At 34.7% G+C, this 16,652-nt stretch overlaps 1 protein-coding gene across 9 annotated transcripts in view; it reads left to right on the top strand.

Moving 5' to 3' along the window:
• The window catches only part of COL24A1 (collagen, type XXIV, alpha 1), a 247,039-nt gene that overhangs the window by 135,767 nt on the left and 94,620 nt on the right, over nucleotides 1-16,652 (top strand). For all 9 annotated transcript variants that reach the window (XR_001145261.1, XM_012722607.1, XM_012722606.1 and 6 more), the window contains 7 exons: nucleotides 4,073-4,126; nucleotides 4,996-5,049; nucleotides 6,504-6,557; nucleotides 8,398-8,451; nucleotides 15,862-15,915; nucleotides 16,177-16,221; nucleotides 16,340-16,384. Coding sequence is in view for 8 of the 9 variants with exons in the window: in XM_012722607.1 (XP_012578061.1) it covers nucleotides 4,073-4,126; nucleotides 4,996-5,049; nucleotides 6,504-6,557; nucleotides 8,398-8,451; nucleotides 15,862-15,915; nucleotides 16,177-16,221; nucleotides 16,340-16,384 (360 nt within the window). In the remaining variant the exon portion in view is untranslated. The remainder of the gene's footprint in view (nucleotides 1-4,072; nucleotides 4,127-4,995; nucleotides 5,050-6,503; nucleotides 6,558-8,397; nucleotides 8,452-15,861; nucleotides 15,916-16,176; nucleotides 16,222-16,339; nucleotides 16,385-16,652) is intronic.

The following is a 16,652-nucleotide window of genomic DNA, read 5'->3' as shown; positions in this document are numbered from 1 at the left end:
TAGTGAATAATTAGGATGTGGTTACTTTTAAAAATTGAACTAGAGTATTTGAGTTTTTACTGGCCTGATAAAAAATATTTCTTCACAATTCTAGCAAGTGATTTATAAGGCTTTTTGGCCATCTAAATTTCTGCTTTAGCTAACAAAACTTTTAAATAGTCTGTTCCATAGTTTACTTTGCAAAAAGAAAAGTGTTTCCAATTACTGTAGAGTTGTTTAACACTTAACATACAAGATGTTCTGGCTAACAATTTTGTCATTTTCTGTGATGTTTGTTAGATGTAGAATCAGAGCTTTGAAACATTTTGCTGGAATTCTTGGACAAAATGTTGTATGTTCCTGGTAATTATTATCAATGAAGCCTGTGACTTTAATGACTATTTTATATTTCCCATAAATACCCAAAAATGTCTTGGGCTTTGAGGTTTGTACAATCTCCCTTACAACTACTCAACTTTGCCTTCCTAGGGCATAAATGGCCAGAGATAATCAGTAAACAAGTGAATCTGGCCATGTTCTAGTAGAATAAAACAGGCATCAAGGCCTCAGGGCCATAGTTTGTTGATTTTTGCTTTATTTGATCTCTGTAATACTTTATCTTGTGGCAACTTATGCTATCAATTTGAGTCATTAGTAATTTCTGAATTGATCGCTATTATAACTTATACATTATTTTCAGTGTTACATTTTTCAACTTTTGGACAATATACATTAACAATAATTCACAATGTTCCTGCAGTAATGTGTAATGTGAAAATAGATGTAAGAAACTTTAGTAAACTACTGGGAGTAATCAAAATTTTAATGAAAGATAAAATCAAGCCAGGAATAACATTTAGTTACTGGTTTGGTTTTAAAATGTGTCAGCAAATTCTTCGATATTCCTTCAAAATGTTGAGGTCTAATTTCTTTTGCTGAACATGAAGTGGACTTAGTGACTTGGTTCTAATGAATAGGCTATGGCAAACTGACAGTGTGTAGTTACATCATGAAAGACTGGAGCTTCTTCCCCATTCACTGTATCCCTTTGTGGGTATATCTTGGGGATCACTGGCTTTGCAGGTAGCCAACTCCTCTATAGACAGTCCATATGGAGTGAAGAATTGAGGCCTCTTTCCAACCTTCAGAGAGCTTCTGACACTTCCAGCCAACAGCTTTCTTGAAAATGGATTCTGTGGCCTCAGCTAAGCCTTCAGAATATTGCAGCTCATTCCAAACCTTTACTACAATACAACCTCATGAAACTCTCTGAGCCAGAACTACCCAAATGAGCTGTCTTCAACTTTCTGACAAAAAACTTGAGACAGGTGTTCATTGTTGTAAAGCACTAATTTGGGGGGGGGGGGTAATTGGTTCTTCAGCAATAGACAACTAATACAGTAATAGAAAAGACTTAAATACTTGTTTTGAAATGAAGAGATTAGAAAGAAACCAAAAAATCATTTCTATTCTACAGTTCCATAGAATTAAAAAGAAATACAGCCTTTCCTATATACAATTCACTTGCATTTTAAGTACTTTAAAGTCCAATTTTTTGGACTTTAATTAATTTTAATTAATTTTTAATTAGTTATTTTTAATGCTGAAACTTGCATACATAACACTTGAGGTTTGATGGGTAAAAACTAGGACAAGTCATGATACCCATGTCGTTTAAACATTATTTCTGCTAATAAGGAAGTGAAGGTTATAGAGCAATTTGACCCAAAGATTGGCTCTCAGATGTGAATTCTACCAACTCACAAAATATCCCTGCTGCAAGGAAGCTCAGGCGAGGTAGGGAACTAGTTAGCACATAACCCATGGAGGCAAATAAAACTTGCCAATGCCACTTACTAACATTCTTGTTAGTTGAAGAGGGAACCATATATTAGCCAGTTTAAAAAAAAAAAAAAACTATGAAATAAAGTAAAAAGTATGTTGTAAATGTAATTTCTTTTCAAAAAAATATTTTTCAATTGAAGATGAATTTCCTTTGACAAGCAGAACAAAAATTAGATTCTGACTAGAATAAGTTTGCAAACTTCTTTTTTGTTATTTTTTCATATATCTATTTACATTGCTCATTTTATAACACTGTTTACGTCCCCTTCCCCTCCCATCATCCAGTAGCCCCTTTATCTTCCTCCCCCCTTCTGATCCCTCTCTGTCCCTCTCCCCGTAGGATCTCTCTGATTTATACTTGTCTGTTTGTTTTTGTATTCTGTTGTGTCTCGTATTGTAATAAAAATATACTTTTTCCTCCCTGTCTTATTTGGTTCTCTTAAATTCCTCCTATAAGTGAAACCATTCAATGTTTTTCTTTTTCTTTCTGACTTATTTCATTGAGCATAATCCCTTCCAGCTCTATCCATGTTGCGGAGTTTGGTGCCAAACTTATTAGAAGAATAATCCACACAATTTTCTCTTTTGCCACCAAACATCTTAAGAGACTAATCCACACTTTTCCCCACTTTCTCTTACCTATACTTTCTTAACACTTTGGCAAACATGTTCAAGCACATAAAAGCCACTGGAAAAGCTCTTAGAGATCACCACCAGCCTTCTAACTGCCAAATTCTATGATTCTCTCTCAACACTGATCCTTCTCAATCCTTCCCACATAACACCGGTTTCTTTCTCCTTGATATTTGATCTTCCCTCTGTTCTGTTGTTTGTACATACTTCATTCTCCTCCTGACTCTTCTTAATTTTAATGTTTTTTTTTTTATTGCCTGTCTTTTATGTGCTTTTTTCTCCTCCTCTATTTTTAATAAGCCTCCCTCTATCCTTGACCCTACCACCTTATCTGCTTCCCCTCTGGTAACCTCAGTTCTGCTGTCAGTGTCCACTAGTTTGATTTTATTTTGTTTTGTTCATTTCTATTTAGGAATTTTCTTTTTATTTTCCTTCTATTAACTTACAGAAAATGTACAATTACTTTGTTATTTGATTATGAACTCTCTAGTATCTTTTACTTAAGTTTGTATCCTCCACAACTCCTAACTCAGGCCTATTACATGGACAATATACACGTTTGATTTTACTTTTCAGGTCACTTTGCATTTTCTGGAAAAATTGATTGGCAGTCTAAACCAGGAACTTGATTCAGTGCATTTTACACCCTCATCTTTTATGAGATTATTTCTTTGAGAATGATTTAAAATAATAGGCCATTTGAGCGAGCTTTCCAAGTTTTCCAAGTTTATGTCAGCATTTATTTTAATTCACTGTTTTTAGAATAATATAAACTGCTATAAAAGATAAATCTAAATAGTATTGTTTGCTAAACTTACAGGCAGTCATTTTTCTTTATATTGATAGTTCAATGCAGTATTCCCAGGTAGCTCTCTCTTATGAAGTTACTCAAAATCCCAGGTTTCTTCTTTTTGTGGCTCTATAAGCTTTTAGAGCCTTTAGCACATGGATGAAAAGTAAGTGAAGAAAATCACCTATTTCTCAAGTAAACAAATGCATGTTACAGCATTTATCTTAGGCTAAGTTTTGCCACATTAAGAAGCCTACCATATTTTGTAATTGTGCACTTTTAAATTTAGTTGTCTTTGCCTTTGTTACAAGAGATTTTGCCTTGTGGAAGCAGGGCCTAATAGCTGTGTTCACTAGTAAAATCTCAGCAACTAGTAAAGTATCTGGGTCAGAGTATGCACCAAACATCTCTTGATGAAATAAAGGGCATGTGCTGTTCTTGCATGTACTGAGGCGTTTTCAAGGGAGGAAACTGAGAAGTGATTTCTTACTCGTATAACCATATCAAGGCACAGAAATGAAAACTTGAGTTTTTATGACATCCACTAGATTGTAAATTTCACAAGGACAGGAACTATATTTGGATTTGAAAGTCTTTGTCTCACAGACCAATTACTCTCACATATCTGACAACTGAATAGATAAATTCTAGTATGAAATCATAGACTGCCATCAAGAATTTTGCTCTAAGATAAAGTTAAGATGAGTTAGAAAGAAACACAATGACTACAGGTAATTTTAAAACCTGGATGCCAAAATAAATAAACCAAAACCGGATGACTTAATTGCAGTGCAATGTATTTTCTCTTGTACTCTTTCCTAAAAGGGATCTATAGGTTTACCTGGAGAAGTTGGAATAACTGGAAGTATTGGAGAGAAGGTAACTTCAATTATTCTTTTCAGCAGTAAAACTTTTAGGCTAAACTCAACAGAGAAATACTTGTATAACATTTTATGTTAATTAGAAACCACTCATCAAAACATTACCTATACTGAATCTTTTAAGGATATTGAAATATAGATAATACCATATATGTCTCCAAGTTTTAAAGGAAGTGCATTCATTCGGTTATATGTGAAGTAAAAAATATGAAACTGATGGTACATCCTTATGACTAGAAAATATTTGTATCTACCTTGTGAGAGCAATAAACTCTCCAAAGATAACAGTTTTACAGAATAAGCTATCAGTTTACCGGATCCAAGGCTCAGATACTATCTCTTTATTTCCATTTGAAATCCAGTATGCTGAGATACCTTGTTATGTCTGTCTATTGTAATGGAATTTTAATGTGAATCGGTTTAATCTTTATAACATGCTATGGCATGTTTGATTATCCAAAGTTGTTCCTATAGCACGTGTGATAAACTACATAAATAAATTTTGTTATAAAATATTTGCTATTTTTACTATTTTGATTTTTTTATATATCTCAAAATTGTAAGCATTTTAAGCTCTAGTAGATGAAGCATATTTGCTTAATAATCCTGATAATTCATAATTTCTATTTTCCTTTTAATGAGATTTTTAGTGTTTTATCCCTTGAAAAACATCTTAAAACATTTTTATTCTATTAATAAATTAGCAAAGTTTTGGGTACAAATGCAAAATTTATAAATTGAAAAAGTTCCAGAAATTAAGATCATAGCATAGATGCATATAAGGTATGATTCTGGTTTTCCTGTCTAGGCTTAACTCAATTACAACTAGATAACAGGCCTCAACATTTCTCTTCTTTGCTCCAAAAGGGAGAACGTGGAAGTCCAGGTCCAGTTGGTCCCCAGGGGGAGAAGGGTGTTATGGTAAGTGATGGCTTGAAGGTTATTTGAAGGTATATTTCCAAAGAGTGCAAGGCATTCCAGAGTTAAGGCTTTCCAGAGTTAAGGCATTCCAGAGGTAGAATTGCCTTGAGTGGCATTTAAGTAAATGTTAATGCTAGCGTTTGTGTTTCTTTCTTTAAACAATTTATCTTTCAGAACTTTATAGGGCACTAAGCATGCAAATCCAATGACTTGGTCAAATAAGTCTATAATGTTACAGGAATTAAACTGCCATAAATTAGCTAAAATGGATAAGGAAGAAAATTTAATTAGGATTCCCCTTTTCTTTCACAATTAGTAGTTTATCTTATTTTACTTTTTTTATTCTTATGTAGAAGAACTGGGGTGTAGGACAGAGGTTCAGGGGGTGAGAGGATTCACCAGAGACAGAGTGAGGAGCAGAATAGGCAGATGTACTGAAATACACTGCTGGAGGGGTAGGGGGAAAGACAGGAGAGGTCCGCTGAGCCATGTGGGTCACCTCCCTGTCTGTGGATCAAGTTCAGGGAACAGTGGTGATAGCGCTGACACTTAACCCCTAGATTGCAAGGGAATCCCTCACAACCAGTGGCTGATTACACATCACCGTTGCCCCTCTTCAGTGAGCTTATGGTCATGATTCTTTGTTATATGGAATCTAAGAGTCCAGCATTTATCTTATTCTCATTTCATTAAGATAGTAGTAGTTGACAAATTTTTTATCTGGATTTTATTTTTCAGTGTATAAAACATTACTGAATATGACAGGAACTAGAATAAATTAATAAAATAATTTTCTTTCAGAATTATGATAGCTCTGGTAGCACATAATACTGTCTACAAACTTGTTTTAACTAGGCTTTTGTTCAGTTTTCTATGTCTAACTTCTATATTATCAGAAAAGCGCAAAAAGATTAAGCTATCTCTAGTGGCCATGAATTACAGAATTTAATATGCCCCAAAGACCAGACATAATGATTGAGGATGTATTATCTCAAAAACATTCTCTAAAACAGTATTAATACCATATGGTGTGGTCCTTCTAAAATTGACAGAGTATTTGTATCCAACTACATTCCTTAATTACAGAATTCTATAACCTCTGAAAATGATAGTTTTCAGAAGTTGTCTAATATGCATCTATGTATAGCATGATGTAAACTATAGAAAGACACGATAAATATTATCAATAGGTTATTATAGGTGATGCTGTCTAGAAAATTTTTTTTTTTTTGGCAAAACCTTTCTAGTAAAAAGGTACCCAGCTTATACATGGATATTTTTTATAGTTTGTCCATTTGAAAAACTTTTTCTGCCATCAATATCTTGAATTGAGGAAGGGAACATCTCATCATATTTTCACGTTTTATCCCCATTTATAATCTGTTGGCTGTGTTCAGTGAATTATGTTATGAATTGGAATTTATATCTTTTATATTTCTATCCCCAATTTTTAGGGCTACCCAGGTCCCCCAGGGGCTCCAGGACCCATGGGTCCATTGGGATTACCAGTAAGTATGGTACAGCTTTATAGCCCCTTCCAGAATGTTTATTTAAACCATCATTTTGTTTATGCCATACTCTGTTTTCATACAAAATAAGTAATGTAAACTAAGACAAAGTCTCTCCCTAATCAATGCAAAACTCTCTAGAATATGTCTTAGTATCAGAATGTCTTACCTTTACTTGCTGTATTATTTACTGCTCACTTCTAATGGTTAGTACAGCCAGTCTCATTTTTACAGCCTATGGTGAAAAATACTTAAACTTTCTTTTGAAATATTACATATTAAAAAATTGGGTAGTCGAGAATAGAAGGGACCAATTAAATAAATAAAATCACAAACTTAAATTCCAACAAACTTTTCTCATAAATTCACACGTTCTAAACCATATAATTTGTAGAAAATATACATTTATTAAATAAGTTTTGAAAGTATTTCATTTGCTGTTTAGAGAGACAGTGAAACTTTGTCTTTTTAGTTTTTGCTTATCAAAAGTTAACATTTGTTGTAAATGTAAATATAAAAATGGTGAGCCTTTATGATCCCCTAACCACACTATTCTTATCAGAAATTGTTTATGCTATTTTGTGAATTGTCTGTTTTGAAGAGAAGGCTGTTTTTTTAGTGTATTGAGTGTAGATATTTAATATATTGCCTTCTAAAATTAGGAAGACTATTCTAGGCCACAGTTTTAACTCATACAAGATAACAGATAAATTTGATATCCTATGAAAATTAGCAATTTAATAGAGATAAACTGTTTTCTAATTAAATCTTTCTGTAAGACTATGTAAGGTATAAACTGATTCACTGTTATTGACTGCATAGGTAACCTAATTCTCATGGCAAGCCATTTTTTGTGGCATGTTTATTTGGAACATTTTGTAGCATTTTTCACATTAACAGAAAACATCCACTTTTATGTTATGAGATTATCAAAAATATCTAGATGACAAGGGGAAAACAATTCTTGCAGCAGCAGCTAGTGAGTGGACCACAGGCTTTAAACTGGCTAAAAGTCTCTCTCCACCACCATTCTCTATGTGTTCCTTCTGAAAACTACTTGACCAGTGAAGAGTAAAAGCTTCACATTCTTTCCCATGGGCCTTTTGTGTCATGGCTACAAACAGCAGACTTCTTGGTGTATTGTATGCAGCCTATTGATTTTATGGGTTGCTCTAAGAGACTGTAAAGACAGCCCTTTCCAGGGGCCCCTCATATCTGAGCTCGTGTTGTCCCTACTGTTAGAACCCAGGTATGTATGCAGGGTGCCGGTGAGAAGTCTAGGGCCCCGTGGCCAGCGTCCACATTGGCCAAGTCAGCATGTGCATTTGCACCAAGCTGCAAAACAAGAAGTCATTGAGGCTCTGCACAGGCCAAGTTCAAGTTCCCTGGCTGCCAAAAAAATCCATATTTCCAAGAAGTCGGACTTCAGTAAGTTTAATGCAGATGAGTTTGAACACAAGGTCTCTGAAAAGTAGCTATTCCAGGTGGCCATGGGGTCAAGTAGATCCTGACTCTCAGGCCCCTCCACAAATGGCATGTCCTGCACTCATGAGAACAAAAGAGCTACCACCTTAGACATACTTATCAAAGGAAAAAAAATACTTATAATACTTATCAAAGAAAAAAAAAATCACATTATTTGTGCAGAGTGTAAACATCTAGAATTGAGATTTTCTGCGAGTATGTCAAAGTAGAATAACTAAAGCACATTTTTTAAGGATTCTAATCAGTTTTATTTTATGCATTCCCAAGGAAAATTATATGTAACAATAAAGGCTATTGCTATTCTTCTGCTAATATTTCTGAGAATTATAACTGTTTTAACATTTTCAACATGTAGGGCCACATGGGAGCACGAGGAGCACCTGGAAGTCAAGGCCCTAAAGGACAAAGAGTAAGTAAATCAATGAAGGAAGAACATTAACCTCAGAAACGGGCTTCAGAGATAGTGAGGTGTTCAGTAAAAATAGCTCTGTCTCAAAAGAAAAGGAAAAATACCAGATGGTTTCACTCATAGCAGCAGTATAAAGGACCAGGGGAAAAAATAATAATAATGAACAATTATATACCAGAGACATTTTATGGGGGTGGGGTGGGGATAGCGTCAAAGGAGGGGGGTGGGGAAGTGCACTGGACTATGGTAATGGCACTGGGTGATTTGGTGGTGGGAAGCTCATGGGGATTACAACTGAGATGAGAAAAGGCACAAAATGATGTAAAAATAAACTATTATATTAATTTAGAAAATAGCTCTGTATCTTCTAAATTATGTTTAGATGTTGGGTCTTATTTAAAAACCTTATTGAAATACTACATTATTTGAAATGCAATCTTTTGTACATCTCTAGCCATAGTTTTCCATTTTATAATTTTACTATTTCATGTAGAATTCCTTTGCCCAGGTTCCAATTACATTCTTTGGGGACAATTTCAAATAAAGGAGACATGTAAATAAATTATTTTTCTACTCATAGAATTATATAGCAAGGGATAGTAGCGTCATGACAAAATGAGAGCAATAGGAAGGGAATGAAGACACACAGGATGACTGAGTTTATTGATTGTAAACCAGAGGTGATGTAATCATCATTACTCATAATTATGTGTAAGAGTCAAATTAAAACTAGACCACTCTTACACAGGTGATTGGGTGATGGGAAGCCCACGGGGATTACAACTGAGATGGAAAAAGGCACAAAATGATGTAAAAATAAACTATTATATTATTTAAAGACTCTTGAAGTCTTTCAAACATTAAGTCCTCTTTTTTTAAGAAATAAAACCCACCATTATTGGATGATTGTGACATGCCAGATATTTTTACATATAATATGTAAAACTACCCTAGAAGGAGGTATGTTGTATATTATAGTTTAGGGCTCAGAGAGTTTAACCATTTCACTTATAGACACAGAGAAATGACTCAATCAGGATTTAAATCTTAGTGTACCTGATACCCAAGCTTGTACTTATTTCATACTATACAATATTAGGATTTTTTAATTGATTAATTTGAATGTGTCAACATTAAGTGTTCACTTATCTCCTTTGGCTTTACACTGATTTTTAGAGCGATGAAGAGAATACTTAAAGATTCTATAAGTGTGATCTTCAACTAGCAAAGGCACTAAACAATAACTGAATTTTCTAGTTTGCTAATAAGAGAGAAGTATTAGGATTGCCCCATTTGAAATAACTTTGTGTGTCCCATGTTTATATAAAAATGAAAAACAGAGCAAATATGTCTTTATTATTATACCATTTCTGAAAAACCATTTTTACTTTACTGGGTTATAGATTTACAGTCTATAATACTCCCATGGATCACATCTATTTTAACCCTGATGAGATTTAAAATAATAAAATTTAAAATGACAGGAGATGATCTGTACCCAAACTGTCATTTTGTGGTCTGTACCCTGCCAGCATCCAGGACTTGGGCAGGTCAAATGTGTTTATTCCACTTTGTATTACTCACAGTGGAAAAGTTCAACCAGTCTTGTGATGGGTGAAAAAAATATTCCTACCCATGTCATTTGTTAATTAGGTGTTTAAGATCTTATAGATATCCAGGCAGAAGTCATGAACCTAAGGAAAGTCTGTGCCATCTCGTAAGTCATATGGAAAGTTCATTGTTCTTTTCTAGCTTCCCGATGAGTCCTAGCTAGGTAGCTTGTTACACCATCCTAATTTACTGCTTGTTCCTCAACTCTGACCTCTCAAAGGTTTATTTTCCTTTTATTCTCCAAATACATTTTACTGTTTCTGTTTTAAAATGTTTTCTCAACATTATTTAAAGTCACATAGTACTTTCTTAAAACAAAATAAAACCCTGCTTAGATTTGTTAAAAGTATTTTCTTTATACAGAAAGTTGCAAGCAGTCAAGACACACTGGATGTACAAAGAGAACTAAACACTAAAACATTTGAGGAAAAATGGTAGAAGAAACTGTATGCTAGTTGTCACTTAGTATCTTCCCATTTCTGCTTTCATCCTCCGTCCACTCACCTCTGTGGATATGATGTCAGCCTTCGTAGGTCCTTCCCATGTTTTTCACCTACAAAAAATGAGAATAGAAGTCCAACCCACTTAAATAACTGAAGAAGATGTCAGGCTTAGAGTTCCTGTGCTCCAGCCCTACCCTGACATCCCAAAGACTGACAGGGATCAGTATTTCTAGAACACACACACAATGGTGCCATATGACGTGGAGTGAAAATGCCACCCTTGGCTGTTTGCACTGAGATCATAACTGTTAATATGGAGCTAGTCATTACGTGCCAATACTTTCTGCCTATGATTTATGCTGTTAGCATCGTGTTTGCATTGTGAATGGTGGAACTATTCCTCGTGAAGACTACCAACCCATCTGTCTCCCTCTTTCCTATCACCTTGCTAGCCATCTAATGTTTACTGATTTCCTGCAATTGTGATACACTTTCCTAGGACCATGGGGGCCCAAAGTTAGCTAGCACTGAGCTGTAAACAAATATATTTTATAATTTAATGACTTTAGTGACCTCTGAGGTGTCAGACCACAACATTGGCCTTTTTCAAGAGATAGGAAAAGCTTAAAGAACAGTGTCCGCCATCTTAAAAAAAATAACCTAAAAAACTGGTGTCCTGAAGTTTTTTAACATAGAGGGTGATGTAAAGTCATATCACTAATTATTATTATCCTGAATGTAATGCTTAAGATTTAAATGGGAAGAAAGATTCCAATACCCTTATTGGAAATATGTAACATTTTTATATTTTCTATGCAATTTATAGAATGAACAGGACTGTAAAAATACTGATCTGGGCCTCTTTAAGGAATTGCAAACCCTGCTAGGGAAGCAGCCATCAGTATTTGAGTTTAGATTCATGCTAGTCTAACCTGGAGCACACCAGATGACACAGAAGAGCGTCTTTGCTTTCTTACGCTGAAGAATGTTCAGAAAAAAATGAAGAATCAAAAATTTTTTGCAGAATCACAGATAGTGTCCCTCCACCTGTTTAAGAGTCAGAAAACACAAGCACTATTAGTTAGATATTTGAAGGTTTTTTTTAATTAATAATAATTTTAATTTGTCAATAAAGACAGGCAGATATGGCTAAAAAGGAATATAAATATACTGAATCCCAATTAAAAATACATATGTTCTATATAGAGAGTTGTTTAATTCATTCTTAGATATTTAACTTATTAAAACTGATTACTAGGGTTGTGGAGATGTGGGTGAACATGTCACAAAAACCTTCATTAAAAAGAGTAGTGTGTGGCTTATATTAATGTTTTTACTCATCATTCCCCCTCCCCTTTTAATGGAGCCATTCATATAAAGTGATTCTGTCTCCAGTGCATCTAATGTATTCAGGATTAAGTTGGTTATTTAGGTTTGGTTCTTCTTTAAAATTATTGTCTATAACACAAGTACTTGCTTCTTCAAAATATTTTACCTTATGTAGCAAAGCTATCTGATTTTATTTCAGTTTTTAGAAGTTACTGACTGTTATTCCGAGTTTCTCTTTTCTGAGGATAAACAAAAGACTTGATTTTTTTTTTAATTTAACCAACCTCCATTCCCCAAGAATGTTATAATCAAATATTTTAAAGCAGGCATTTATAAAGTAACTTCATGCCCAACTTTGTTGGAGCTTGTAAACTGTCTTCCGCCCACCACTCTTTGGTCTCAGCACTCAAAGAGTGTTTATCCAGGGATAACTCCTACAACCAGTATCACTTAAAGATGCTGATAAGCCTAAGCTCTTAATTAACTTACCCTTAAATGAAGCATAGGGAACACGCAACTTTCCTAGAGTTCTGCCAGCTTTAGTTTAACTCCAGGCTTTATAGCTTTTAATGAATATAATCGCTATACTTTAGATCTTTTTGATTTTAACTAAATATCATCATTGTCATCACTGTAGGAACACAAAACTTCTTTTGTTCCCTATATAGGTCTGGTTCAGTAATAATAAATGTGAACATATTTTGTAAAGTTAAAGTATTTTAATATAAAACACTTTAAAATGAGTAACAACCATTACTGTATATGTTCCTTAATTTTGGAAGGCATTCAGTACTTATAAATATTTAATGTTCCTTTTTGTAAATACCTTCTAAACTCAGCTCCTGTATTTCGTACTGAGTGCACTTGCTTAACAGAATTCACTTTTATTTCTTTGCAATATTCGATACAACCTTTATAAAGCCTAATTATTCAAAGTCTTTGAACATTTAGACATCTTATAACTCATGTAGCTCATCTTTATCTGTGATTCTTCTGGAAACGCAGGGGTTGAACTCGTTCATCCATGGCAGTGGGTGATTTGTATGCCTACGTAGAAAATGACACTTTGTTATGAGGCCTTCCTCCTGAGCTAGATGAAACCTTTTCTGCATACATATCTGGACAGCCACTGAATCTGATTTTATCTAAGTAATGAGACTTATTTGCCATTTTGGACCAAATAGCCGGGATGAAACTGGAAGGGATTATGCTAAGTGAAATAAGTCTGAAGGAAAAAGAAATATCAGATGGTTTCACTTGCATGTGGAACATGCAGGTGCCAAACAGAGTCAGGAAAAAGACAATACTTGCAAGCTGACACTGCAGGGGTTAGAGAGAGGGGTCAAAACAGGAGGGGAATAGACAAGGGACTGTGGAGATGGATCCTGGGTGGTGGGAGAACCATAGGGACAACACCTGAGAAGAGAAATCAAATACTGTCCAGAAAGTAACAAGATGTAAGAAAATAAATTCAAATTTATAAATGGAAATAAAAAACTTCTAAATTTACAGTTCTGTGTCTGGGGGACCTTTTAAAACTTGATCCTTGTGGCTGCTGTCATGTAAATGTATAGAAGGCCTTCTAACCCTCTAGCACTAGTCTGGGAGATAACTGCCTCATTGTGGTAATTGTGTAGAGTAAAACTCATTATCTTCCCCTCCACCCCTCCCCCCCAGAACAAACTTATATTTCTAATTTGTTTTTCTAATAATGCCTTCATTTATTTCTAATGCCTACCAATGACTGAATAAAATATCAAAGAAAGTTCAGACTGCAAATGAGTTTAGTACCTAAATCCCCAGTGAACACATTTTTCAATCTCGTTCTTGTTTTCTACGAATTTTAGCATGTTGACCATTACTTCCTTTTCTTACTCTCCCTGCTGCCTTCCTGTTATTACTCTAAATCCTCCCCCTCCCCCCCCCACCCTGGTCTGATCATACAGAGTAGAACAAGGAAAATAGGCAGAAGAGGTGTCAGTGCAGGCAAGACAGGTATCAATACAGTAGAATCCATACTAGCTGCTGAGTTTTTATGATAGTTATTTTTAGCCAGCCTATGGAATCTTTGCCCTTAAAACTTCATTTTTTAACCATTATACTTTTTCAGCACCATTATTTAATATTCAAACATTCTAAGCATGCTCCACCAAGGACATTTGGGGTTGCTATTTTTTTCTGTCACAATGATCTTCCTCAAGAAATCTGCATGCATTGCAGACTTAACTCCTCAGGTACCACATTAGAGAGATTTCTGGGGCTACCCTATCTAAAAGAGGCTCCCACCATGGATTTTCTTAAGTCCCTTAACTTTTCTTTTTCTTCATAAAACTTCATTCTCTGTAGATACTTTTTATTTTCATTTTATATGTTTGCTAATTTATGAATTAAGGGATTTTCCCCTTCTCCAGACCATAGCCTCTGAGGCTAAAGCAATAACTGGCTTAGACACTCAGTAAAATCTCCCAACTATTAAAGTAAGCCCATGCTCCTCAACTTGATGTTCAAGATCTTATACACTGAGACTATATCTTAGTTTTTCAGTCTTTAATGAAAAGGAAGTAAAGGACAAATCATGGAGTATATTAAATATAGATAGAGAAATATTAGGGCTAGAGTTGAGCTGTGGCTTTAACTTTAGTTAGTATGAGCAAAGAAGCTATAGATTCCCCCGTGAAGTGTGAGTCTGCTCTCCAATCCCATGAATGTGCCTAATAGAATCAGGTCGCAGAGTTACTAAGCACTCCCCGGAAGATAATTCCATATAATCAAATTTTTTAATAATAAAATATAAATGAAAACTGACCTCAGATGGACCCCAGGGCAGATGCTGAAGCCCCCTGAACCCCTTCAGATCAGCAAGTGGTACTGGGAGATTTTGCATCACTATTTTGTATAGAAATCTTCAATGGCTTCTCATTGCCTGTTGATGTAAATGTAAACTCTAGTCCTCATCTTCTAAGTCCCAATCTTCCATAACTATTTCTTAGCATAGAAATACTGCATGTAATTAATGGGTCAGCTAAAAACAAACAAACTAGTCCATTATTGGGTATCTTTCTTTTTTTTCCTGCTCCTATGCCCTTTTCTCATTCTCTCCTTCTATCTAGATTCTTTCTGTTTCACATTAGTCTGTAAGAGTATGATCTCTGTCAAAATGATAGCTTCCTTTCTTTTAAAAAATGTAAAAGCTTTTTCTCTCCTTTTGGCCCTTAACATCTCTGTATATTATAGTTATTGGTATAACTGACCTTATTCTATAAGCTTCATAATGGAGAAGCACTTTTGTGTATCTTCATAAACTTAATGTGGTGCCTTTTCCACAGTAGTTGGTGAGTCTGTGCCTGTAGAATTGAATTGACTCTCAAAAAGAACAGTAAGATCTTCTAAGGATAGTTATAATTCAGGCAAGGAGACAGGCTCCATGAGAATGACTTTTGCAACTAATGCTTCTTTACAATGTATTATGCGTGAATATTGATACTGACTTTGCTGAGAAGTGTCACATTTGCATGAATATGTCCAGCAGCATCTCCTTTCACTGTGTGCTGCTGCTTCTACTGTTATCACATGGGCTCATGGCAGGCACAATACAGAAAACACTAACTTTCTAATATAAAGAAGAGAATTGTGCTGTTCAAAACACAAAACTTAACACAATTTGGGGCAAGCTAGTCACTGTCAATTTATAGTTGTTAGAATGAATTCAACATATCTTACAAATGATAATGTAAACAAACTATTCCAATAGCATAGCAATGTTATGGCTACTACTGCCAATGTATTACCATTTTTTTGGTGCTTGATTTATTATTTGGTGTTTAAATCTTGAAAGTGCTGGGTTGATTCTTCTGTGCAAATGGGTTCATCTGTAGTCGTTCCTGTAGACATGGCACCGAAACAAGCAGAAAGAGTTTTATCAACTACAGAACAGCATAATGTCTTCCTTTGGAAGAATGTATAACAGTAAAAAAGGAGACAAATACAAATAAATGACAGGAGTTTATTTTTTTTTTCCTATCTCCAGGGGCCAAGAGGACTAGATGGTCTCTCAGGGGAACAAGGTATACAAGGTGCCAAGGTAATCACAGACTTTGTCATTTCATACATAGCTAAGTTTTATTATGTCCCACTTTTCCTAAAAATACGTATTTTCTTGAAAAAAGTATGGTTCTAATTTTTGTCTAATTTTGTCTAAGTACGAAGCATAAAGTGTTTGTCATAGAAATATTTACTTTTTAATACTCAGTTATACACTTGATATCTTCATTTTGTGAGTGCTCACTATCACATGTAAGACCATCCATGTTCTTATTAACTTCTGTTATTGATACTTTCTTAGGGTGAAAAAGGAGATCAAGGAAAAAGAGGTCCTTATGGTCTTACTGTAAGTGACAAAGCATTTCACAATGAAAAGAATCATTTAAAATTTTCGCTGTTTTTCCAGGAATAGGATTAATATTTGGAGAGGTACTATGTGACTCAGTATTTTCTTTCTTATATAGGGTAAGACTGGAAAACCTGGAGAAAGAGGACCACAAGGGAAACCAGTACGTAATTAAGAATAGTCAAACCATAAGCAATTTCTGCCCACTTGATTCTCTGGCACAGCTTGTGTGGTATTCGGTTTGTTAGGCTAAGAGATTGCAAGCTATTTTCCTGTCAGTGTTTTATTTGGGCAATTGATTAGTCATCCAGAACTTCAGTTATACTTAACCCATATAATGATGGCAGAAGCTGCTACTGTAACTTCACCCTCACTATGGTAAATTAGCCATCCTGTAAACTCTACTGTAAAATAAAATAGTATTATATATA

Source organism: Condylura cristata, unplaced genomic scaffold, assembly GCF_000260355.1.
Source record: "Condylura cristata isolate star-nosed mole 26May11 unplaced genomic scaffold, ConCri1.0 scaffold00008, whole genome shotgun sequence".
Taxonomy (NCBI): Eukaryota; Metazoa; Chordata; class Mammalia; order Eulipotyphla; family Talpidae; genus Condylura; species Condylura cristata.
The sequence above is the reverse complement of the archived record's forward strand: the minus strand, read 5'-3'. Positions and strand labels throughout refer to the sequence as shown.